Genomic DNA, 25,575 nt, shown 5'->3' on the forward strand with positions numbered 1-25,575 from the left:
GAGATTTGGAGGGTGTGGGTACGTAGTTGTGAATATACAAATTAAATCCAAACTATGAGTAGTTATAACACAATGCAAAATAATTAGCAAATATAACAAAATTTAGATTAAGCTCCTAGAGAAGATCATATCAACCATAAACTCTATCATTGTCAATTTTACTACATTTCAATTATTTAAAAATTATTAGTCTTAAACGTTCTACCCATTATGACTACTCTAAATTTAATTATATCATCAATTTAACATACTTTCTCACTCGTGAGTTTGAAATATTTGTAAAAGATTTACCAAGTGAAAATCAACATTAATAAGATAGAAAATGTGATAATACAAAAGATTTAATTAACTGGAACGTATTCATGTTTGTGATTCCCACTATATGATTAGATAATTTTGTGAAATACAGAAAGATGGGCAGCCTGAGATGATTTTTGTATCAGTCATTTGATTTGATGGTTTAGAGAGATTCGAGGAAGGAAATAGAGAAAGAGATATTTTTTATTGGTGTGGGTGAAGAGAGAGAGAGAGAGAGAAGAAAAGAAAAAGAGAAAAGAAAAGAGAAAAGATGGTCAAAATGAAACCTTGGTTATTCCAACATATTATCACTCCAACCCAACCTTTATTGAAACTCACATTTGTGCCTTTCTCTTTTCTTCTTCTTCTTCTTCTCTTTTTTTTTTTTATTTAAATTTTTTAATTTCATCTTTTCATTTTAATTAAATTTCTTCCACTTTCTTCCTCTTTTGAATATCAATCACTTTTTCTCTATTATTTCTCACTAATCTAATCCAACTCCTTATTGATTAAGAAATCCAAAAAGGAAAAAAGAAATTATAACTATTTCTACAACCAATTTCTCCTAATATTGAATGTTGATAAATAACTCAATTACAATAAGTTTGAATAAATAATATTAGCATGATTTTTATCTTTCAATTCGACCGACATTACATCAATAAAACTAATGCAAGGCTTATATATTAAAAATATTTTGTATTAATATTTAAAGCGTATACATGTGATGAGACTAACGTTAAAACCTATCTAATTTATAAAAACCTATCTTATTTGACATGCGATGAGACCAATGTAGAAACTTATATTATTTGAGTAGCACAACCGTTCTATTTTATCATATATATTATATCGAGATTGACATACTCATCAATATTCAACTAAAGAAATGATCTTTTTTTTTCTTCACCTTTTTATTGATTAAAAAAGAAAAGAGAAAAAAGTCACATATGAGAGAATCTTGTATGATATTAGGATTGAGTTTTGAATATTAGAAAAAGTTTGAATCTTTTATATATATATTAGGTAAATACATGTAAATAGTTATAAGGAGAGAATATTCAAAATTTTATAAAATTTGTGAGAAAATTTTGATTTTTTTCTTATAAAAAATATATGATTGACATTAGACGTTGTCCTCAGAAGGATTATATTTAGCAATGGAATTAATATTATTTCCTCTTACATTAAAATTAATATTATTCTTTCCGTGTACGCCTTATTTTTAATCGACATTTTTATTATAGCATAAGCAACCAAATATGGTTAAGAATTAACCTCTCCATTCAGCGTCAGTACTTTAAAATAATTGAGTTGTAATTTATTCATAATCACCTTTAAATTTGATTATTTAATGGAGCATTTTAGATTTTACATCCTTCAAAATTTGGTATCTTCCCTCACCTATCATAAATTTATTATTTCTTAATTTATTTTTCACATTTATTTCAAATTTTTATTGGTTAATTTTCTTATAACAATTATTTCAAAACAAAAAGTTTTTGTGAAAAAAACTAGATTAAACAGATTACAATTCAAATCATATATATATTTTAAGATAGTTATATTATAATAAATTATAAATTCTATAAAGATAAAAAAAAATTGCAACAACAATCTACTTATTTTTTTAATATAAATAACAAAAAAATATAACAATAAAGAAAATTGTCAAAAATATAAGAAACTTATAAAATATTGACAAAAAAAATAAAAGTGTAATGAAATTTATTTTAGGATTGTTTTATAGTTAGGTCAAATTTCCTATTTTTAAAAAACTCCAAATAATAATCTAATTTTTATTAATATAACTAAATTACACAAATTTAGTATTTATTATTAAAAATGAGAGGTGGTTATTTATTTATTTTAAGACAAAACTTTACTAAACAATAGTTTTTTCATTTGTTATTTCTTTTACTATCTATTCTAACTAATTTTATAGAGCATTGTTTTTTAATCTTGAGTGGTTGTATTTCACTCACATCCGACCCTCCGTACCCAAAACCATTAAAAAAAGGTTATCTACGAAACTAAATAAAGAAAAAAGAAAAAAGTTGTTGCCTTCCAAAATTTTGAAACCCTAAACTCGAAAGATTTATGTTTGGGTGAAATAGTTTGAATGGTACCTCCATCCCAACTTTTGCTCCATGTCCCCTAAAAGAAAAAGAGGGGTGAAAAAAGAGACTTTTTTTTTTTAATTTTCAATTTACTTTTCTTTCTTTTCTTTTCTTTCTTTCTTTCTTCTTCTTTTTTTTTTTAACAAAATCACGAAGGCATTTTAGTAAATACATTGAAAAAGGAACTCAAATATCCATGTTGTAAAGTTGTAGCTATAGTGCTCTGTTCATAGATACTTTCATGCATTTGTGTACCACAACATTAGTATTCCCACATTTAGAATTCCTCTTTATATAATCACCTATTAAACCTAAAATTTTAATTAAACTATAGCAATCAAAACAAAATCTAATAATACGATCTTAAATCACCCATAGATAGATGATAAGAAAAGTTTAAGCAGAAATTAATTCATTATTATATCACTCACAAAACCCTCAAACCAAGAAAAAAAAAGTGAAAGAAAAATGAAAAGAAGGGGGTTCTCTTTTATTTTTGTTCAAAATATCCCCTTTCTTTCTTTCTTTCTTTCTTTCTTTCTAATCAAAAGCACTCATCTCTCTCCTTTTGTAATATTTTGTTTTGAACTTTTGTGTGTGTGTATATATATATAATGATATATAATGCAACTTTTTGAGTGGGATTTGGGTGTATATAAACAACCCTTCACTTCTTTACCTATTCCATCGCCATTCTTAATTCTTCTCTCCCTTTTTCTTTCTTTATTCTTTAATCACTCTTAAGGTTTGTGCTTCATCTTCAATTCTTCTGTTTTTCTGCGTCATTTTTCTTTTCAAATTTAGGGTCTTTTTTGGTTCAACGTTTTGACATATCATTGGGTTTTTTTTTTTTTTTTTCCTGTTGTTTCTTATTTCTTATATATATATCTTTGAGAAACAGAAACAATACTGATTTTGGTTTTGAGTAAAGAAATATTTTTTTGGTTCAATTACAAGCTTTAGGAACTTTCGAATCATATACTTAATAGTTAGTAACATACTCAACATGTGAATTAAGTTATACTCATTTGGGTCTAACATAACCATATCTAAAAGTATGTTTTTGAGTATTTATCAAAATATAAATTGAAAAGCCAGAAACTTACTTTTAAACAACTTGTGTGTTTCAAACATCTTTTTAAATGTAGAAATGTGTTTTGTACTTCAAAAAGTATTCATTTAATTTCAAATATATTTTTTTACATTGTGTTGACTGTGTTAATACAATTTGTAGAGAGGAAGAGAAGATGAGTAGACCGGGAGACTGGAACTGTAGGTCATGCCAGCATTTGAACTTCCAGAGGAGGGATATGTGCCAGCGTTGCGGCGAACCGAAGAGCGGCGGCGGTATCGGAAGAGGTGGGTCTGGTTTCGGGTACGGAGGATCGGATGTGAGGCCCGGGGACTGGTACTGTAGCGTTGGAAATTGTGGAGCTCACAATTTTGCAAGCCGATCAAGCTGCTTCAAATGTGGAGCTTTCAAAGACGACATGTCGGCCTTTGACTTCGATATTCCTCGTCGTAGTCCTAGAGGGATTTCCCCATTTGCTTTTCCCAGTCCCGCCCGTACTGCTGCCTCCGCTTGGAAGTCCGGTGACTGGATTTGTGCAAGGTAAAAGCCGTAATATCAGTTTGATAATCATTTGGCTTTTTCTACGTTTTTTTACTATGATTTTTATCCTCCTCTTTGACCAAAACTAAGTTTTCAAATTCCATTGTCCCACTTTATTTTGTATAAAAAAAACAGACAACCGATAAAGAAACTCATATCAACTTAACTTTTAAATATAAAATTCAAACTGTTGTCCAATAAAGTCATAATATTTTATCATATTAAAGTTTGTCTATCTCTAGATTCTCATGTGAATATGATTGTGTGAAAATTCAGGTCGGGTTGCAATGAACATAACTTTGCAAGCAGGATGGAGTGCTTTAGATGCAGTGCTCCGAGAGACTCCTATTAACAAAATTAGCCAAGCCAAAATCCTCCTTCATCATCAAGTTTTGGGTGTGTGATCTTTCATAACCATTATCTATTTCTTGATACCCTTGAAGATTTGAACCTCAACTACCAAAAAGTTGTTATATGTTCAAACTTTAAAAAATGAAGTTATTTAGTTATAATATTGAAATTCTAGCCATTTAGAGTGCATAGTTTTAAAATCATTTACATTTTCTTCATTAAATTTTTTATAAAAGTTACTCTGGAACTTAAATAATTTTAAATAACCATTTACTGTCATATAACAATATGTTTATCTTTTTTCCCCATGTTTTGCAGGTATGCTCTCAACTGAGAAAAATTTCAAAGAGACTTCATAACCTGCACTACCTTTTCTTCTCTCTCTTTTTGTTTTCTGGTTTTGTAACCTTTTTTTAATGAGTGATGTTAATTTATGTGATGATAAAAAATTGAGATATTGTCCAAAAATCAATCTTCATTCTCTGTTTTTTTTTTTTTTTACAAAATACTAGAGGTCGAAAGGTTGGTAGTTATTCAAATATCTCAATTGACACATCTATGACATTCTCATCATAGTAGATGATTGATTAACTTCTTCTAATCCTTGAAAGCTAGTCACAATGACAATAAAAAAAGCAAAAATAATAAAAAGAAGAAAATTATTAGCTTTTTTTCCTTTTGAATTTTACATGATAATTGTATTATTCAAACACATATAAAGTAGGAGGAAATGTTTGTTTCTTTTCTTCTATTCTGAAAAGTGGAAGAAAAAAAAGAGAAACGAAAAAGAAAAAGAGAAAGGAAAAGGAAAAGGAGAGACAGAAAAAAAATAAAAAAAAAAGGAAAAAAAGAAAAGAAAAAGAAGCTTTCTTGGAGTCACCAAAAATTAAATATGCAATGATAAGATCAAATCTGTACGAATGTTTATGAAAGTATAACCCAACAAGAAAAGAAAAAAATAGTGAATTTGATGCATAGATAATTTTAATATTGTAATAGATAATTAGTGAGAATTTAGGCGTAATTCATCGGATAAGATATTAATTACCAAATGAAGTAGAAAAACATTGTTATTATTAATTATATATTTTTATTGAGATTAATGGATGTCAACTCTTCAATATAAAAAAAAAAATACTGACATATTTTAATCCTAAACTTTGCATATGAATCAACTAATAATAAATCACACACAATTCAATTAAGAAAGAAAGCAGCAATGTTTAATAACAACAAGTTCATGGCAAGTAACATTCAACAAGACGATGAAAAGTTAAAAAAGAATCAAACACAAACAGCTTTAAATTACAAATATACTTGATTTTGTAATAGTTTATCCAACTAATTAAGTTGGCTACTTTGTATAAAGGTAGGCCTTTTAATTTATGGAGGGTCCCAAATATAATTTTATTTACCAAAGTGTCTTTACCATGAAAAAAAAAACACTTTCCTTTAAGCTTTTGTTTGTTACTTTAGGGGCAGTTAGGGGTGGAAAGAAAAATAAACTATTAGTTTTAAAGTTGGGTCAATTTTGATTAATTATTCAACTAACCTTGAACTTAAAGAACTAAAAGTACAATTTTTTCTTGGATAAATAATATATATCAACTCTTAAAACTTGAATGTACCATTAAGATACACTTCCAATGAACTTGCATTCAACTCAACCTATCAAGCTATCTAGTTATATTGATTTGAAGATAAGAAAGTAGGAGGTTACAGAAATTCACCAAGATTTTGATTCATCTAGTTAAACCGTATGAACTCGAATGGACTAAATTTATGATTCAACAGCTCTTTTAATTCAAAGATACAAGATAGCACAGAGATGTTACAGAGAGAAAAGGTTGCACGAGCAATGTGTACTAGTGTATTGAATATTGAACGAAATTAGGAGAAATTGATACAAGGTTAGCTGCAATGATTTTTTTCTTCCATTTTTAATCTAGCTTTGTTCAGAAGTAGCCAAAAGCCTTTTTGTAAAGCTTGTGTTTAGTTTGTAGATTAAGTTTCATACTAATGCGAAACTAACTCAGCAATCATAAAAGCATGTATCATAGACTAAGATGGTAAAAAGGCACACCAATGAAAAATGGAGTATACAAACTTCAATTTTTGTTACTCGTTTTTCTTCACAACCCAACCACAAATAACACGAATTTGAGGATTTCCAACTTCTGGCTTCAAAGACCTAGATTAATATGAATCACAAGCCAAACCATCCTCTAAACTTTTACCAAATCACCAGGCATGTAACCTCTCAAAGGGAAAAGAGAAACGAACAAGCAATGTAAGCTTCATTCATCGCATTAGCCTGATCCATCCAGTAAAACGTTGCTCGTGTATAAAAAAAACACATGTGCATTTGATATTGATGGAAAAAGAATACAGAACAATTTAATTTTATCATCGTAGATTGACAAAGTGGTCAAAAGATCACACTCAGAGGTACGATAATGGAATAATGGATATTAGGCAAAATGAATTTAATCCATGGTGACCACCTATTTATTCAATTTTCTTGGCATTCAAATGTAGCATGGTCATGCATGTTGTTTAATAATGCATTTTGTTTCATAAGATTAATTAAGATGTGTCTAAGCTAGCGTGGGGTACTCACAGAAGTATCTGGAAAAGAGAAAAAAAGATGATCCACAACTGTGTAGGTCTAGATCTTACCATTACCACAAAACATTCCAATTCATGAGGGAACCCCAACTGCAAACTTTCGACTTCCTGAGTACAATAATTCTCAACCAACTGTTTATAATGATGTGTCAATCACAGTCGATTCTATTGATAGGGTGAGAAGATGGAGCAAACAGCAATTCATTTCACAAAAATCTCGCTACACATCTTAAATTATTATTATTTTTTTGTCATTTTGGAGGGCGGGGGGAGAAAGAAACAGTACATGCATCTACTAAGACTAGTATCAGCATCATCATCAAACACTTTTTCCCCACCGATCTATTTACATCACTTGATGAGCTTGGTTCCCATCTTTTCCATGGACTCGTGATGTCTAAATGAAAAATGTGATTACCATATCACCTTATTGTCAAAAGAAACCCGACATAAAAGAGCCAGTTGCCAAGGTAAACCTGAAGGCCCGGAGAGAGTTCCTTTATGAGGAAACCAATAAGAGAATAAGATTGAGAAAAGTGGAAGAGCCAAAAAGTCCTTCTTAACTGTATATAGGGTCAACCTTTTCATAAACGAATAGTAATTACCTAAATGAGAAGTAAATTGCAGGCTGAAACTAACAAGGAGAAGAACATCAGTATACCAGTATTCATATAGTTTCCATATTTCTAATTCTACATGATTAATGGTTTTCCTTCTGCTATGAAATGCGAGAGAGGTCATATGGGATGATCAAGCAATTCTAACTATCTCGTACATTATTCATAACTCGACAATTTAAAACAATGCTAACTTTAAACATATTTCCTGATAATTTCTTTTGTGCAAAGTTCTGAGGATAAACAAATTTACAACAAATTGAGATCTTGAAAAGTGTAACAGGAAGAGGATTAGGACCAAATACCTTATTCAGCACATTGTGCCCAATTGATAGTGGACCTTGCTAATGCGTCCATTGGGTCAATGCATCTCCTAAGAAGGGGATCGTCCAAGGGCAAAATATCCTTTATATCATCAGAGGCAAGGATGACAGAGTTGACAGCCCTCACCAGAAGAACTTGAAGTGCAATTCTCAGTAAATTCCTTGCCCCTTCTATGTCTTTTCTGTTTAGAGCCTCAATTGCAGGAATTACAGTATGTTCCATAGTTGCTTTGTCTGGAAGTACCACCTCAAATCCCTGTATATATAAATATATATTCAAGGATGATTCCCTTATGGTTAAAATGACTCAAAAACTGGAATAACATCTTCAAGCTATGAAGTATAAAGTTCAAAAACAATGAAGAGATGCCTACTTCATTCTGCAGTTTCTCCTGATAATACCCTGCACTTAAAATTGCATTGGTTGCAAGAACTCCAATCCGTAAGGGACTCCCAGCTTCGAGTGGCTTCAACTTTGCTTCCTTGAGCTCTCTAGCAACACAATCAGCCATGTGAAGGAAGGTAACAGGACACCCTTTTGAAACATCTTCATACCACAAATGAGAGATGTGGCAAGGCATTACAATGCAACGAGCACCTGAATTCTCGAGAAAAGTTCTCTTACTCTTCAAACTCTCAACTACTAACTCAGAGTCCAATCCTAAATCCTCACTCTTGTAGTTGAGAACTGGGTGAGAACTTTTATCAAACACTTGGAGCTCGTTACTAAGAGTTGGATCAGAGCAAAGAACAAAAGGGAGACCAGATTGAGATTCTCCATCTTTGGTACTCCATTTAACTAATTTTCCCAAGAAGTTTACAGTAGAATTCACAGAAGATCCTCCTAATATACCCACTGTATTTGATTGACTTAGCAAAATACCAGTTGAATCTTTATTCGTTTTCAATACTGAGCTGAACCCAGAAGTCTTTTTAGATTCTGGAAAATGTTCACTTTCATCAGTGTGCAATAGAGTTGATGGTGGCAAAGCCTGAACAGGATTCAACCTCCATTGTAGCTGAATTCTACGAGTATTTACATAAGCAGATATACAAGATTGACTGCTTAAAAGCTGGAAAGTCATTGTCAATCCTAAAAAACATCGGTTTCAACAATAAGAAACCCAGTCAAGAATTTCCCATCACAAGAACAACAAACTCGTTATTGGGTCAATTGAATAATGAAATTACCTGCAATATCAGCAAACAAAACAGGAGAACCCCCTCTCTGGCATTCAAAATGAGGGAAAAACAGAATATCAATCCCTAAAACAAAACCCCATTATCTTTCTCTCAAGATCAAAGCAACAAAGACCAAGAGATAGAGAAGAAAGATAGATAGTGGCAAGAAAAAGAGGAAAATACAAACAACCTCTTGGATTTGAGGGTTTTGGGAAAAGAAATCGTTCAGAAATGGATGGGGAAGTGGGAGTTGAAGCAAGTGGAAGTGGAAGGAATCTTTGTTGTTAGAACAACAGCATCCATTCTCACATAAATTTAGTAACTTGTCCACTTCGACAGACTCTCGTGCTTCCAGACAGCATTTATCCGAATTTTGGTGAAGATCCCTGTAAAATATAGATCGTTCATTTTTCTTTTTTCCACCGGAAAAGAGATGATAAAACAAACGTGGATTCAAGGCAGAACTTTCCAAACAAAAGATTCCATTTTTTTTTTTTTTTTCTTTCCAAACTGTGTTTGATACCATTTTTAATACTAATTTATTTTATAACATTTCTTTAGATTTTTCAAATACAGTTAAATGAATTATTTATCAATATAACTTTTTTTTTTATCACTATCACGTTAAAGAAACAAACGAGTTTCGATGGCACACAAAAGCTTTCCAACAATTCTCTCTAGTCTCAGAGTAAAATTATATAAACCTCACAAATTAATACAATTTCTCGATTTATAAAGTTTTTTTTATAGGTTTTGTGGATTCAACTAAATGCATTTGAATCTTATTTAATATTTGTGTGAAATTAAGTCTACTTGTCAGCTCATTTCCACTTTATTCCAAATAATAATATTTAATTAAAACTAAAATAATTAATTTGATTCAACTAAAAACAATCATCTTATTCGAATCAGCTAAACTTATGTTTTCAATTTTTGTTAGCAACACAAATCAAGTTTTAATTAGTCATAAATTCAATTGTTTATAATTGTCATTATCTTTATAAATATGGTAGCAAGGTGTAATTGATCTAAAAAAATTTATTCCAAACTAGAAGAACAACACTCTTTAAGTTTTATTGTTAAAAGTGGCCAAAAAAATATTAAGAAAAATACCAAATCGAATTTTGAGATATAATAATTAATATATGAGCTTCTTGTATGTATGCCAAAATAAGTCTAAGAAAATTAAACTCATAGAATAAACTTATCTATTTTGCAAAAATGACAAAAAAAAGAACACCCACGTGATACAAAGAACACCCGCGTGATACAATTAACATATGCTTGATAAACTATTGATACATACTTGATCTTGATACATTTGATATACACTTGATAAACTAGTGATATCCATTTTGATACATTTGATACATACTTGATACACATTTGATATATATATATATATATATAAAATGTCTTAATCATTTTAACTTAGAGTTTAAAATATTGGTGTCAATAAAAATGTCTAGGTCTAATCTTTGCACAATTTTTTTTTTTTTGTAGAAATATCAATATTGACGAACATTTCTAGAAAAAACGGATAAAACAAAAATTTAAGGTAGTAAATAAATATTTTAAGGCTTTTAAACAAATTAACATGTTTATATTTTGTTTTGTAGATTTTACGATCCGTGTCGAATTGATGTTAAGTATACGAAAATATAGAAATGTGAATAAAAAGATTTGGACGAAAACTTATTGGTACAGTACACGTTTTTAAAACTTTAAGTATGAGGTAGACAGAACATGGTAGGGTCCTCTCCATTGCATTTTGCAGCTCAAAGACAAAGTTGCATAAAAACAAATAAAGTTCTGTACTTTGTAATTTTGAGTGAAAATTACAAATCACAGCTAGAACGTACGGACAAAACTTTTTTAACCAACCTGCAAGAGAATCCTAAGCAAATTCATATATATATATATATATATATATATATATTAATTTTGTTTTCTCGTTAGGATTTAGGAGATAAGAATAGAAAAAAGATAAATATAAAATAAAAAAGTTGTGAAGTAAACTCAGTCAAAAAATGACTTCAAGTGTCGACAATAGATTAGTAATTATAATAAACAATATTAGTGCAACATAGTTGAATCATCTCATGTTCAATTCAGCCAACCTTGCCAATAAGTAAACGAAACATGGTAGGAAAGAAGCGTCAACAAGCCAAAGATAATCAAAGGATAATCACAACATCAACATCAAAATCCAAAATCTAAATTTGTCGTAGTCACGTATTAATTTGGTTTTCATCTATCAAAGATACATATCTTTTAGATATTATAAAATAAAGGGCAACCAATAAAGATTAATATGACAGGAACCGCATAACTATGACCTTACTTCAACATGATTTGTTTTAAAGGAAACTGTGTTGAGTTCTAAGTAGGAACCGCATAACCATGGTAAAAGAACGAAAAACACATAAACAAGAACAGAATTTTCTTCTCAAAGGGTATGAGGTGGGATTGGTTTTAAAGCAGAAAGTAGCAAAAATATTTTATGTGTATGTCAAAGACATATAACTGCCCTTTGGGCTCTTGTAAGGACCAAAGTTTTCTAATGTATGCATCAAAAAGTAACCAAAATGCCTGATTCAGAAAAGAAACGAATAAATAAATGAGATTCCCATGTGGGTCAGACCATACAGATCATAGTTCAAGTGGCAGGCCACACAAACCAATGCACATATATCATTCATTTCAATAATTCACCTTGAATAATTGCATTTCAATCATAACTTGTGGCTGCATTGCACATATACAATTTACTAACCTTTTGATGAAAAAACTTCTCTCTTTTCATCAACCATGTGGAGTAGTCTTCCTTTTGATCTCCTTGCCAACATCTTCTCCTTCCTATCTCCAGATTCTTTGGCAAGAGCTAGATCAGCTTGTAAGCAATGGCATGAGTGCATCGATACGTGCCCTTTGAACACTGAACCAATTCTATCGCAGAGTCATCCTTCATGGTTCATAGCCTTGCCATTGCGAGCACACAAGCTATGTTTTGCTCATAATCCAATTCTTGACAATTGGCATAAGCTCTCACTTGAGTTCCTTCCTGATTTAGTTAAACCAATTGCAACAGTTGGTAGTCTTCTTTTTTTAAGATCTACAAGTTCTGTTGTTCTACAATTGATCCTATGCAATCCATTCACTACCCAATTTCGATATCTTCCAAGGCCAAACATCAGTAGAACTAATCCAGCTGTGGGAGTTGTGATACAAAATACAAGGCAAGACTCTCAGATTCCGGACTTCAAGGTGTATGTAGCAGGGGGAATGTCCGTGGCACCACAAGGTGGCACCACATATGAATCAAAGTTGGAAATGTATGACTCAAGAAACGACTCATGGGAAATCGTAGGATCACTGCCAGTAGAATTTGCTGTGAGGTTAACAGTCTGGACTCATAATGAGAGTGTGTACTCTAATGGGATTCTGTATTGGATAACCTCCGCAAGGGCGTTCAGTGTGATGGGCTTTGATATTGACTCAAACAATTGCAGGGAATTGCAGGTGCCAATGGCTGATAGACTTGAATTTGCTGCACTTACATCTCGAAATGGAAGGCTAACAATAGTTGGTGGCGTATGTGGTGAAGATGCCTGTGTTTGGGAGTGTAGAGATGGGGATGTGTGGGTGCTGGTTGAGAAGGTACCAAATGAGTTGGGAAGAAAACTTGTCGGAGGAAGCAATGGAAGCTGGATAAACAGCAAATGTGCATGGAACAATGAGGTTATGTGCTTGTATAAGGAGCTAGGAAATGGAATGGTAGTTTGGAGAGAAAGAAAAGAGAAGAATACATGGGAATGGGTTTGGATTGATGGGTGTTCTTCAATTAGAGGCAAAATAGTACATAACTTGCCAATAAAAGGACTGCTTCTTCAACCAAGCCTTGCTCCTTTTGCATCTAAATCAAATTAGACACTTTGATACATGTGAGTTCTTCAATTCTAAAAATAAGAATAGCATGACTATTTTCTTTATTTTGTATGCAATGAAACTTACTATATTGCAGTGCCCATTGATCTCTGAAAAGTCTACAATCTGGTGTACTTGCCTACCCCACCAGCTTGCTCTCTCAAATTACAATGAAGATATAAAAGGTCCATTACAGTTCACCTAAAGAAGTCATGAAAGGATGTATATCTAATTTGAAAGGACTATGCTAGAATCAGAGTACAATTTGGAGTTTATATTGGTTCACCGAACATAATGATGTTAAAACTTTGACAAATTGATCTTGTAAGAACGAGAAGGTTAGTAAGTCCCAAAAAACTTTGAAAATTTGATCTAAAAAAATGGTTTAAGTAACCAACAATCCTTTTTTTCTTATTGCACAATATCATGTTAAGCTGTATGCCTTTTGATTCTAGACAAGTCTCTAATCAGCCAATAGCTTCCCCATGAGCTGGATGGAATAACTTGTGAAGAGCCATGAAAGAAACAATTTCAGAAGACCAAAAAACAAATTCGTTTGGTATTATACATCAGAGTCACTTCAATAGTATAGTAAAGGACTTCAAAACCATTCAAGCAATAATTTGTCCATAACACTTCCAAGCCCGACTTTTCTTTCAACTTCGAGCCTGAAATGTCGAGAAAAGAAAAAAGAAAAATAGCCAACAGATTGTTGACTGAGGTCATATTTGAGAGTGATTTGAAATAGTTATAATCATTTCTTCCAAGTCTAAAACCATTTCCCAACATACCATTAATCATCCAAGATCAGGTTAATGTTATGGTTACACGTTTAAACGAAAAATTTAATATCAAAATTGATATTGAATAATGATTAAAAGCATGTTTGAAGTGATTTTGCACCTGAAAAAAAGTGATTTTAACTGCTTCAAAATTGTTTTCAAACATTGCCCAAAATTAGCTTATCTCATTCTGATTCCTAACATGAAACAAAAATTCCACAAACAAACATCTGAAAAAGTCACCTGCCATATGAATCTATGAATGAAACCATACCCTAATAATTCACAAGGTCATGCCACCATAGTTGCCACAAGAAAAAAAAGTGTTTAATCTCAGCTTCAAGCCAAACACTAAAAGCTAGCGACATGGCTTATTATAATGACTTGTTAGTAAAATCCAAGGCTGAAGGTGGCTTTGTCTGCATTCTAGAGCTAAGGCATGTGATCTAGTGGGGAAAATGTCAAAGGAAGGATTATTTTAACTTCAACTGAGTGGGATGGGGAACAAACACAGAATTGAAAGAATGTGGTCAAATTTATTTCAATTTTAAAACCCCAAGTTGCATTGCAACCCCCATTGATGATGGTCAAATTTTTGTACACAACCTAAATTTCATGTCCAAAATGTCGTTTAACCCACCTTTTAGAAACAATGAAACCGGCAAGTGTGAGTATGTTGGAGAAAAAACTGACTTCTACTGCATGGATGAGCATAAGTATAGCAGAGAAAGTAAAATAAACAATAAAACTGGAAATGCAAGAATTAACACGGAAGACTCCAAACCAAAAAAATAAATCTACTATTATAATAATCACACAAAAACCTCTCTCCCATGCCAATTACAATATCATTCTCTCAAAGCTTTTTTACCATTCACACCATTTTTCCATTTCTCAAACTAGAGAATATAGAAGAGAAGTTAAACAAGAGTTAGGAATACAAGCTTAAAATGTTTCTAAGTAAAACAACTTGAATCCTTATACATAGCAAAGGCTATCCATCTCATCACTTTCTAGAACTTTTTGGATGTGGACAATTACACTCCTAAATATTTTGCCAAAACTAAACAGAGTTGAGCACAAGCATGTGAGAACATTATTTTTATTGGATTCGATTTCTGTAACGAAAGCAAAAGGTTATACATTTCGATTTTCAAACTTTAGATAGTCCATACAGAACTCCTCGACATCAAAATTAAAAATATGCATAAAACATTGACTTAACAACTAAGATGGCGAACATAACAAAAGAAATTGAAATAACCCATTAAAGAACAACCGTTTTTTCCAAGGAAAGAGAAACCCAATAGATCATAAGAGAACAAATCGCCGCAGATTCTGAAAAAAAAAATCGGCGAGAATTAAAAATTGAAAATCAGGAGAGCTTTAAAAAAAGTTTAGTAAGATTCAGAGGTTAATGAGAAGAAAGATTCGATTAGTATAAAAGGGACAAAAGAATAGCTACAATTTACAAGATCCAATTGCTTTGAATTGCTATGAAATTCATTGCCCTTCTCGTCCTCCTCCTTCTGGCGCCATTTGTTTTGTCTTTTTCCTCTCCTCCTTTTTCTCCTGAATTATATACATTACGTTAAATCATAAATTTCGCCCAAACAAATTATTTCTTTAGACAAAAAAATCCTACCTTCGCCAAATTTTTAGATGCTAATGATTTAGTCCAGAAATTAGTTAGGGTCAATGCTGGGATGAGATTGCATCAATCTTATAAACCAACTTAAGCTTTATACAATTTCATCCCTACATAACATCACATGCAATTTCATTCTCATACAATTTTTTTTTTGTTGAAGTGTGTCGAGTTTGAGATAATTTGTAATTTATTCAGGTGTATTTCTTTTTCTTCGTTTCAATTCCTTTTCTTTTCGGGTGTATTTTATCATTGTGGGAATCTTTTTTATATAATTTGATGAAGTTTATTTTATACGTATGTTACACTCGTTTTATTTTCTACTTTATTTTACTATGTCATCGATTATACATATGTTAATACATCCATACGTGTGAGTTATGATTTTCTTCTCCATTATTCCAATTTCAAAAAAATTAATTTTAATTTGAGTTTATTCAATTCAAGTTTGTCGATTATGTTTGAGTTGACATACAAAATTTATGATTTCTTGATTATTATCAATTTAATCAAAAGGATAATAATCTAAAAAGTCACAAGTTATCTAAAGATTTTGAAACCAAAATAAAACGAGATACATCTCAAAATTAAAATAGAATTTAAACCTATAATATATATGTTTTGTTTTTTTCATACTAACTAATTAGTATGGCATTGATGATCAACTTGTCAAAAATTTCCATGTCCCACTTGAATAATAATAACAATGACTTATGAGACTCTTACATATATATATAAAAGTTCAACAACAAATTTTTAATTAGGGGAGAAAACACCAAAACTCAATTAAAATGGATATATATGTATTTATTAATTATTAACATTTATTCCACTTACATAATAATCCTAATAGAATTTTAATTAATGAAAAGAACATCACCCACCAAACTCCTCAACAGTTCCCATAATTTTCAAGATTCAAATGACCAAAAAGTCTCAAATCTTTTGTTACCTTTATTTTTCCTCTTCAAAATTACATATCATTTTACCAAAACAAGTTGACCCATCACCCCCTCTCCAAAAAGTACACAAATTCAATAGCATAAAATCATATTCACAACCACAATTCTTTGTCCTTTCTTTTACTTTTCTCACCAAACTTCATGTATCTTTGCCCCCACCATTCTACCACACACCCTTCATAATTCATTTTTGGATTAAATCATCAATTTGGTTGATCCCATACAGTTAGCACTTTAGTCACTATAATTTACCATTAGAATTTTAGTTCCTATAATTTAATTAAACCTTCTTGAATCGTCCCCACATTAAGAATTGTTTATAACTCATGAAGCTTTTGTCAAATCATATGGATTGAAATCTTTCTTCTGATTGTGTTAAATAACAAGTGAGTGAAATATTCGGACCCTTTGTTCTATTAACCGAGTGTTTATACTTATTAAGCAGTTGAGCTAGATGTCATTAACTATTATCAACGTTTTAGTTACTCTTTATTTGAGCATTATGGCATGATACTAATATAATATAATTATATCATTTGATTGTTAGACTGCATTTCAATTATACCATTTGCATTTGATGTTTAATTTTGTTATGGCTAATTAAATTTTAAATTTAGTTCAATACTTTTACGTTAATGTCTAATAAATCTATAAATTTGAGAAAAAATTTAATGAATTTTAATTTTGTGTTAATAAAATTTGAATGTATTCAAATCAATTGACATAATTCATTAGTATATATTATTTTTCTATTGTTGTTAAAAGATTCAAACTTTTGATATCTTGATTGATAATACGTACATATTTTTAACTAATTAAAATTTGATGAAGACGTTGGTGGTGTGACGTGGTGATAAGAGTGTGATATTTTTATTTGTATTTATAATTGCAGTTTTATGATGATGCTTTGGACATTATTACATAACCAAACAATATGTTTTGTCAAATTGTATAATCAATGGTAGTTTAACCAAAAATTCCAACCCCTAATAATTATGATTTTTTTTTTAAATTTTTTTGCCCCTTAAGTGATGTGGACCAAAAAATAATTAATATTTTGACATTTTGATCCCACTTTTTTGGTGCTTTAATTTGGGTGGGGATGAAAATTCTATATGTTCAAACCCATTGAATTCCATAATTTTTCATGCCCCATTGACTTCTATATGTACACAACCTCACATTCACAAGATGAAGTTGCCATCTTTGAAAATGAAACCCTATTCTATCTTTATTATTTCAATAAATTGTGATCTTCAATTTTAATTAACATTCTTCTCTTAGTTTTATATATTTATTATTTGTTGTTGTTCCTTTTTTTTATATATAATTAACCAGGCATGTTTTAGTCCTTAAATTAATTTGTTGACCCTGACCTAAATTAAAAACATCCATTTTAACTATAAAGTTTTAATACGTTACAATTTTGTATGTCATTAATGTCTATCCTTCAACATCTCACTAAAAAGATCTTGACTCGTGTTAGATAAAATATAATCCTACGAGGTATTGTATTCATGTTATTGAGTCAATTTTTCGAGTTTGGTATATTTAAAAGTATATTTCTAAATTTAAACAAACTTTCAAACTACATTAAAGACTAAAATTTAAAATGGTATATATTAGTTTCGACATGGCTCATGCTCTAAAGAACGAGAATAAATTTATTCATATTGCTTTTCACAATTTTGAAGATTAGAGTATAGTTTTGGTTTACCTGAAACAAACATGTGACTAGCTAGGTTTTCTAATTCTATGTTTGCATGTTTGATATCTTTATTCAATGGTTGGTTACCAAAATAAATTACTCAGTTATACATTTCATCTACATTTGTTAAAAATGATCATATATATTACTATGGGCATTGATAAAAAGTTTAAATGAATTGATTTTAATGATGAGAAAATGGGAAAATTAAGACAAAAAATAGCTGTGCACATGTTTTGGGGGACAAAGTATCATGAATCTTTATGCAATAAGTTCCCTACCCTAAAATTTAAATAACCACTCCACTCTTCTAATTCTTGGATATTATTACTCATGATTTTGCATAACCTCAATTTTAAGTCATTTCTTTTTTTTAAAAAAATAAATGAGCTTAGCAACAAAAATATAGTTTTTAAAAAATATATTTTTAAAATTTTTAAATATATTATATTGAACCAAAATATTTATCTATAAATTGATAGATATAATAGAGTATAAAAAAATTTCAATTAAGTTATTTCTAAAAAAGGGATTAATTTTTGTTTATATAATATGAATATGTCATCAAGTAATTATTGTATGAACATATTTGGAAACATGAGCATGGGATGGGATAAAACATGTGTGAATTAAAAAGGGGAAAAGAATATAAGAAATATTGGGTCCCATCTGCATGAGTTGGATTTCATGTGTCATTAGTATTTGAATATGTTAATTAAAGAATAATTAAGTTGATTTATCACATATATTTTTGGTAATTTCCCAAAAAAAAAAAAGAAAACAAACTTTTTAAAGAATTTTTAATACATTAAATGATAAAATAAAAGAATTCCATAATTCAAAAAAAAAAAAGTTGTTATTGGCCTTAAAATAAAAGTGTTAATTGGGTGTAATGAAATTGGAAAGGTAGAATCTTCAATCTGGAATGTTGAAAGAAATTCAAAAAATGAGGTAAGGATTAAAACAAGGTGGCTGGCCGGTTTCGCGTCAAGGGTAAGATTGTCAAAACGTACGGGTCAGCACTGGTGGACGATAAAACCTAACAATAAATCATATTTCAAAAAGAAAAACAATTATTATTGTTATTATTTTCAGAAAATGCAACCTTAACCCTAAACTTTTAATTTGATTAAATTGGATTCTAACATAGATTTCTTTGTTTCCTTAATTAGTTTTTTAGAGTGTTTAAAAAAACAAGTTAAGTTTTGACTGAAAAAAAATAAGTTTTGGTTTCAAGTAAGTATTTTAATTAAAAATCCCAAAATTTGTGTAAAGAGATTATGAAAAGATAAATTAAATATAAAGAAATAATAATCATCAAAACCAAAACCAAACTATTACTGAACCTTTAGAATTAATAATCATCAAAACCAAAATTTCGAATTTATATCTAATATATTTATAATATTTTATTAGATTAAATTTTTTATCCTATGATTTAGAATAAGTTAGACTTTGGTCAATATATAATTTAATAAACCTTTCCAAAATAGTTTTTATTGACAAAGAATTTATTAAATGATTTATTTACAAAACGGCCATAATTTTTTTAAAATTTAGAATTTAACCTTGTTCTAATTATTAAACATTATTGTTAATTACATGCATGGTCACATGAAACTTTAGAAACCAAAGCTTTGCTTTAGTAGAACCCACCATCATGATTCATGTCCTAATAAATAAATAAATAAAACCCACCGTTTTAATATTTTTATTATAACTTTTTTTCTCCAAACATTTTATTATAATTTCAAAGTATAGGATCAAAAGGAACTTTATTTATTTTATATGCTTAAAGTATATATATATCTAAAAAAAAGTCATTTTTTTAATGGTCAAAATATTTGTTATTTTAATTTTCCAGAAGAAGAAATTCTTCAATAGGTTGACAGTTGCTTATTTAGATTGTTCTATTTAAATAGGATTTGATGATTAGTAGTAGGTAAAGAAACATAAAAAGAGTTTATGACTTTAATATTAAAATTATACAAAAATTGAATTCTAAGTTTATAAGTAGTTTCCATAATCTAGAAGTAGTTTAGTTAATTTCCTAATTTATATATTTAATTGAACTATCAATATATTTAAAAGTTTAGAAACAACACGTGAAACTTAGGTAGTAGTGTCTTATAGCACTATGGAGTTTCTAAGATTATCATGGAGGATATATTACTTGGTAGTGCCATTGGATTTTCGTACTAGGCCATGTCAAGTACTTGTGATCCATTCTCATTAGAAATAAAAGTATGGGTAAAATCAAGTGGATAACATCAATTGTCACTTTAAATAGTGGTATTGATCGATTGAAGCAAAGCAAGCCGATAATGTTCAATTTTTCTTGTGTTTTTTTGAGCCACATAAACAAGTTTTTCTCTAAATTACAAATTTAACAATTTTTACATAACATTTTTCATTTGAGTTTATAATTTAAACGTCCTTAATTTAGATTGAATCAAACTTCAAATTGTCTTTGTTTTTTATTTAAATATATAATATTATTTTATTATATAATAATAAATTGATATTTTATGTATGACCTACTATTAGTAACACGTAGTTAGTTCAAGTGATTATACTATTAAAAAATATATATATGTAAAGGTAGATTTTTATACAATGTTTCATGATTTTTTTATCATATAGTGAAAAAAATCACCGACGTTGAGATCATGAATATGTAAAAGTATAATGAAAACGTTGAGATGTTGATTAAAGTTTTAATAGTTTAGTATAATAAACAAAATTAGTACTTTTTTAAAAAACTTAATGTTAATAAAAAAACTAAATTGGATTTTCTACTACCAAATCCACATTGATTAAAATATTAATAATGTAACGGAAAAAAAGAAGAAGAAAAAAGAGATAATATAGAATGGATGTTGACTAAGTTGTCACATTATGTGACAATTTTTTTTTTCTCTCTCTCTATTAATTAAATTAAATTATTTCTTCTTCTTCTCTCTCTTCCTATATATCATAGAGAAGCCTCTCAAAGAGCAAAAAGGGGAAAAAACAGAGCAAAATTCTGTGTTAATTTTGAGGGAAGAAAAAAAAAAATCAATCAAAAGCTTTTGGCTATGGAGGGTTTGCAGAGATCTGCAGTTTCATTCCGGCGGCAAGGCTCATCGGGATTAGTTTGGGACGATCGGTTTTTGTCCGGCGAGTTGAAGCAAACGGCGACGACGTCGGAGAAAGAATCGGAAGAGAATCAAGATCAAGGGAAGTCAACGGCGGCGGCGGCGGCGGCGGCAGTGGAGCCGATCAGTATTACGATCGAGAGGAGCCGATCCAACGGTGGGCGTGGGTATCGAACTGGGAAAGTGTCGCCGGCGATTGAGCCACCGTCGCCGAAGGTATCGGCCTGTGGATTCTGTAGCGCGTTTGGGAAACCGGCGAAGAAGAGTCGCCGGACGAAAACTGGTAAGCGTAGATCGAGGTAAGGAACGGAATTTTCTCCGGCGTCGGCGGCGGCGATTTTGCCGGTGGTCTGTGAGAGAAGAGTGAGAGTTTTGGAAATAGAAAGAAAAAAAAGAAAAAGAAAAAGAAAAATAGAAGGAAATTAGGTTTTGTGGGAATTATATATTTTTAATTTTAAAATCATGTTCTTGTGGCTTTTTTTGTTACTCTTTTAGATCTTAGAATTGTAATTTGTGTATAAATTAATATATATATAAATATGTATTTTGTGTTTGTTTAATTTCAAATCTTTATGTGTAAATTATTAAACTAAAATTTCTCCCAAATTTGCCTTCTCATCTCTATCCCTTCTAGATCTTAATTCTTAAATCAATTCTGAACTTTTTGAGCATCGTTACGTATAGAAATATATTGATTGATAAGGTATAAATGAGTAATTAGGAATTGATATTCCTTAATTGTAACTCTCGAAGGGAAATTGGAAGAGATTTGATTAATTAGTAGTAATATTTAAGAGAGAAAATAGAGATATGGTGATTTTCCAAATTTAGAGAGAGTAAGATCAAATTGAATTTGAAGGAGAAGAAAAGAAAAGAAAAGAAAAGAAAAAGAGTAATGAATGTTGGAGGTTGATATGGTATTTTGGTGATCCCAAAGAGATATGGGGTATAATGTCAGCTCATCTGTCTCATAATAAAAGTCCCACAGCTTGATGCAATATTCTCTATGTTCTCTTTTACTTATTGGCTATACTTAGAACAAATACAATTTTACATATTTCTTACCAACTCTAAGCTTAAATTTGGAATTGAATACTTTTTCTTCTGTAAGGTGGAGTTTTGATGTGGTGTTTTACATTTGATTTGGTTGATATTTTTTTAATTAAAGAAAGGATTAAATATTTGACCCCTCAATTTTAGAATAGTAGGTAATGGTTTGACCATTTTAACTATGGGTAGGTTGGATATGGCCTTTATGCTCAATATTGTTGTGTTTTATTCTTATTATTTTCTAGTTTTTTTTTTTTTGTAGGATATAATATAATTGGAAGGATTATGACTAGATTTAAACTTGGTTTATAAACATCTTAATCTTGGTTTATAAACTTGATTTATTGATTTAAATAGTTACAACAATTTCAAATTGTTCCTAAATATATGATATTTGAAAACTAAATTGTTCCTAAATTTAAGGTTTAAATACTAGATTATCTTTACTTTCCTAAATTTAAGGTTTAAATACTATATATATATATATATATATATATATATATATATATATATATATATATATATATATATATATATATATATATATATTAAAAAATGTAGGGATGAAATTGGTTTATTTAACATAAAATGAGCATACATTATAAAATATGTTCAAACCTTTGAAAAAGAAAATTCCAATTATAGCATAGGAGGGGTGCTAGCTCTTGTGATTGCTATTGAATTGAGTGCTTTGGTTGCTTAATTTTGGGTGTTTTATTAGTTGACTTTTTGTTCATACAAACAGTGCCAATTTTACGTTTAGTATATCAATTTTAAAAGTATTATCTTTATTTTAGGGTCAATTATACTTTTATAATACATGAGTTTTCAAAATTTATTAAAATCATATTATCTCGTATTACTTTTATATCATTTAATTACTTAAAAAAATCAAACAAAAAAAATACTATCATAATCTTTTCAATCCATTTAAAAAAATTTGGAAACAAGAAAAATACGTTTTAAAAATTCAAAAACCAAATGAGTTTATTTTTGTAAAGGGAGAGACTAAAAATGTTCATTTCTAAGATGTAATGACCAAATGCACACATTCATTAAAACTTAAGGATTAAAAAAAATCATTTTCTCTCAAACTTTCCATCCTTCTTCCAAATGACGTTGAATAAACTTGACTTTTGTTATTTTTTTTTTAATTTAACAAAAATAATCAATCTTTGTTTAAACTTAACAAAAACCATACACATAACCTAAAATACAATTTCATATAATTATTTAAATTAACAATAGTAATTATTTGAGAGATTTTTAAATCTAATTTAAAAACTTTCAAAACTAAAATAATTTATTTTGAAGATTGGAAACTAAAATGATACATATTGAAAACTTAAACATTAAAAAGATATATTTTTTTCAAGATTAAGTATTGTGATGATGTTTTTGATAAATTGGTTAAACGTATACACAAATTCAACATATAAGATATTCTTTCTCTCATTCTAGATGAACATACAAGAAAAATTGTAAAAAAAGTTATAGTTCGTCTCTAAAATTTCTTCCAAAATAGTAGAATTGACCACCTTCTCTTTCAACAATCGTGTCAATCGTGTTAGACTATAAATCTTGAGATGTAACCGCCTTGTAACCTATTGACTATGACTCACATCTCAATAAACAAAGGATCGCGTTTGAACCACTCTTTATGATCATGTAAAATTTTGGACTAGAACCCTAACAAACCTTGTTCATGCCATCGATATATCCAACGTTACATGATAGAGACATATAATAAATAATTGAGGAAGGGAAGAAAGTAATGAAGAAGAGTCCACACCCACTAACTCCATCTGCATCGCAACGATAGAGGTGTCTGACCACATCCTCTCTAGCGCTCGCACACATCGTTACACTGATCACATCCCTCGAACTCAATAACAAAAGGTTAGGGAAAAGAGTAAGAGAAGAAGGGGTTGGGAATTGATTCGAGGAAAGTGGTCCAATTTTGATATATGTGGAGATATTGAGAGATTAGCATATCTACAAATTAATGAATACATAAATAAATATTAGGGACCAGCATGGACTTCACCTTCTCATCATTTATTCTACACTTATACATTAGTTTTCATTCTAACCCACCAAAAATTCCATATATATTAATAACAATATTAATCAAAATAAATCATTTTCTTCATTGCATTCAATTTCTACTGATATTTTCAACCAAATTTAAATATTAAAAGTGTTGATCTTTTACAACTTTTCAGGTCTATTTTTATAAATCTAATAACTAAAAAAATATATTTTTAAAACTTAGAAATAATAATGCACGTTAGACTAAAAAGTTAAAATTATATTCACAAGCCCAAAGTATTTAGATAAAGAAGCATAACATATCGCTCATGAAGTGTCTTAGGGATATATTAAGGTGGATCAACTTAGCTTGTAAAATATATGTCAATTAAGAAATAATAGATTTTTGCTAATATCTCGAGCAATGAAAACAACTTTAATATCACCAAAGTTACACTTAATCGTCCGTGATTGTTAGATGAGTATTATAAATAGCTTGACCCCATTTGACTACCCAAAAGAGAAGACCAACGATAATTAGTAATCTCCATAATACGCTTTGCCTGATTAAATGAATTACGATCGGTACCACATTTGTGTGTGAAAATATTTTACACAAATCAACTAATACTTTTTCATTCCCAAGGGATTTAAAAAAAAATACACACAAACTAAAAATCTATATTCTACTTTTAGTCCTTAAAATTTTGACTTAAATTTATTTAAATGTCATTTCGATGCATACATGTTATTTAATATATATTACTACTAATAATAATCTTAAATATGAGAAAAATTGCATCAAAGGATAAAAACATTTAGCAAAAACCAATGTGTAATTTTTTACATCTTACGAATATGACAAAATTAATGATATTAGACGACTATCAAAGAGTAATAGTAGGACTATCAAACGATAATCATAAAGCTATTAAAGGCTATTAGTGCATCATAAGAAAAAGAAAAATGATGACGACGTAATAATAGCATTTTTGTTTTCTCCCTCATTTGGACCAACAAATAAAAAGTATATATGCAAGATTTTTTAATTAAATAAAATTTAAAACTATAAAATATTCATCTCTCATACCCTTCTCTTGTAACGTCGGAGAGTGACTACGTCAATGAACTTCATCTTTCATCACCACTAGTATTTAACGTAAAAAAAAGCGCATACTACTTTTCTATCTCGTTACTTAT

General features: G+C 29.6%; 3 protein-coding genes and 1 long non-coding RNA gene across 6 annotated transcripts; 3 read left to right on the forward strand and 1 right to left on the reverse strand.

Annotated features, from left to right (window-relative positions):
- The first annotated feature begins 3,012 nt into the window (after positions 1–3,012).
- Positions 3,013–4,935, forward strand: LOC101217401. Its single transcript, XR_969174.2, has 4 exons — positions 3,013–3,162; positions 3,652–4,029; positions 4,306–4,425; positions 4,699–4,935. It is a non-coding gene; the product is annotated as an uncharacterized RNA-binding protein C17H9.04c (long non-coding RNA).
- Positions 4,936–7,028: 2,093 nt separating this feature from the next.
- On the reverse strand, positions 7,029–9,621 carry LOC101217164 (broad specificity amino-acid racemase RacX). Of its 2 annotated transcripts, XM_004152163.3 has the most exons (4): positions 9,140–9,620; positions 8,323–9,041; positions 7,931–8,204; positions 7,029–7,505 (listed from the first exon to the last, which is right to left on the reverse strand). In XM_004152163.3, exons 2-3 carry the CDS (start codon positions 9,031–9,033, stop codon positions 7,932–7,934), a joined length of 984 nt encoding a protein of 327 aa, XP_004152211.1. In that variant the 5' UTR covers positions 9,034–9,041; positions 9,140–9,620; the 3' UTR covers positions 7,029–7,505; position 7,931. The 2 variants fall into 2 exon arrangements, with proteins under 2 accessions (XP_004152211.1, XP_011652967.1); XM_011654665.2 differs by having other exon boundaries at positions 8,323–9,621.
- A 2,206-nt stretch (positions 9,622–11,827) lies between these two features.
- LOC101216925 (protein UNUSUAL FLORAL ORGANS) lies at positions 11,828–13,496 on the forward strand. Of its 2 annotated transcripts, none has more exons than XM_004152162.3 (2): positions 11,828–13,074; positions 13,155–13,496. In XM_004152162.3, the coding sequence occupies exon 1, from the start codon at positions 11,942–11,944 to the stop codon at positions 13,058–13,060; it is 1,119 nt and encodes a 372-aa protein (XP_004152210.1). In that variant the 5' UTR covers positions 11,828–11,941; the 3' UTR covers positions 13,061–13,074; positions 13,155–13,496. The 2 variants fall into 2 exon arrangements, with proteins under 2 accessions (XP_004152210.1, XP_031740368.1); XM_031884508.1 differs by having other exon boundaries at positions 13,176–13,347.
- A 7,738-nt stretch (positions 13,497–21,234) lies between these two features.
- LOC101216695 (MAPK kinase substrate protein At1g80180) lies at positions 21,235–21,597 on the forward strand. Its single transcript, XM_011656014.1, has one exon. The coding sequence runs from the start codon at positions 21,235–21,237 to the stop codon at positions 21,595–21,597; it is 363 nt and encodes a 120-aa protein (XP_011654316.1).
- The last annotated feature ends 3,978 nt before the right edge of the window (positions 21,598–25,575 follow it).

Source organism: Cucumis sativus, chromosome 4 (genome assembly GCF_000004075.3).
Source record: "Cucumis sativus cultivar 9930 chromosome 4, Cucumber_9930_V3, whole genome shotgun sequence".
NCBI lineage: Eukaryota > Viridiplantae > Streptophyta > Magnoliopsida > Cucurbitales > Cucurbitaceae > Cucumis > Cucumis sativus.

Excerpts from the sequence above, each read along its gene's own strand:
- LOC101217164 (XM_011654665.2), bottom strand. The coding sequence starts at position 9,033 with ATGACTTTCCAGCTTTTAAGCAGTCAATCTTGTATATCTGCTTATGTA. Across the intron at positions 8,205-8,322 it reads AGGAGAAACTGCAGAATGAA|GGATTTGAGGTGGTACTTCC; the intron begins GTAGGCATCTCT and ends TTATATATACAG.
- LOC101216925 (XM_004152162.3), top strand. The coding sequence starts at position 11,942 with ATGTGGAGTAGTCTTCCTTTTGATCTCCTTGCCAACATCTTCTCCTTC.
- LOC101216695 (XM_011656014.1), top strand. The coding sequence starts at position 21,235 with ATGGAGGGTTTGCAGAGATCTGCAGTTTCATTCCGGCGGCAAGGCTCA.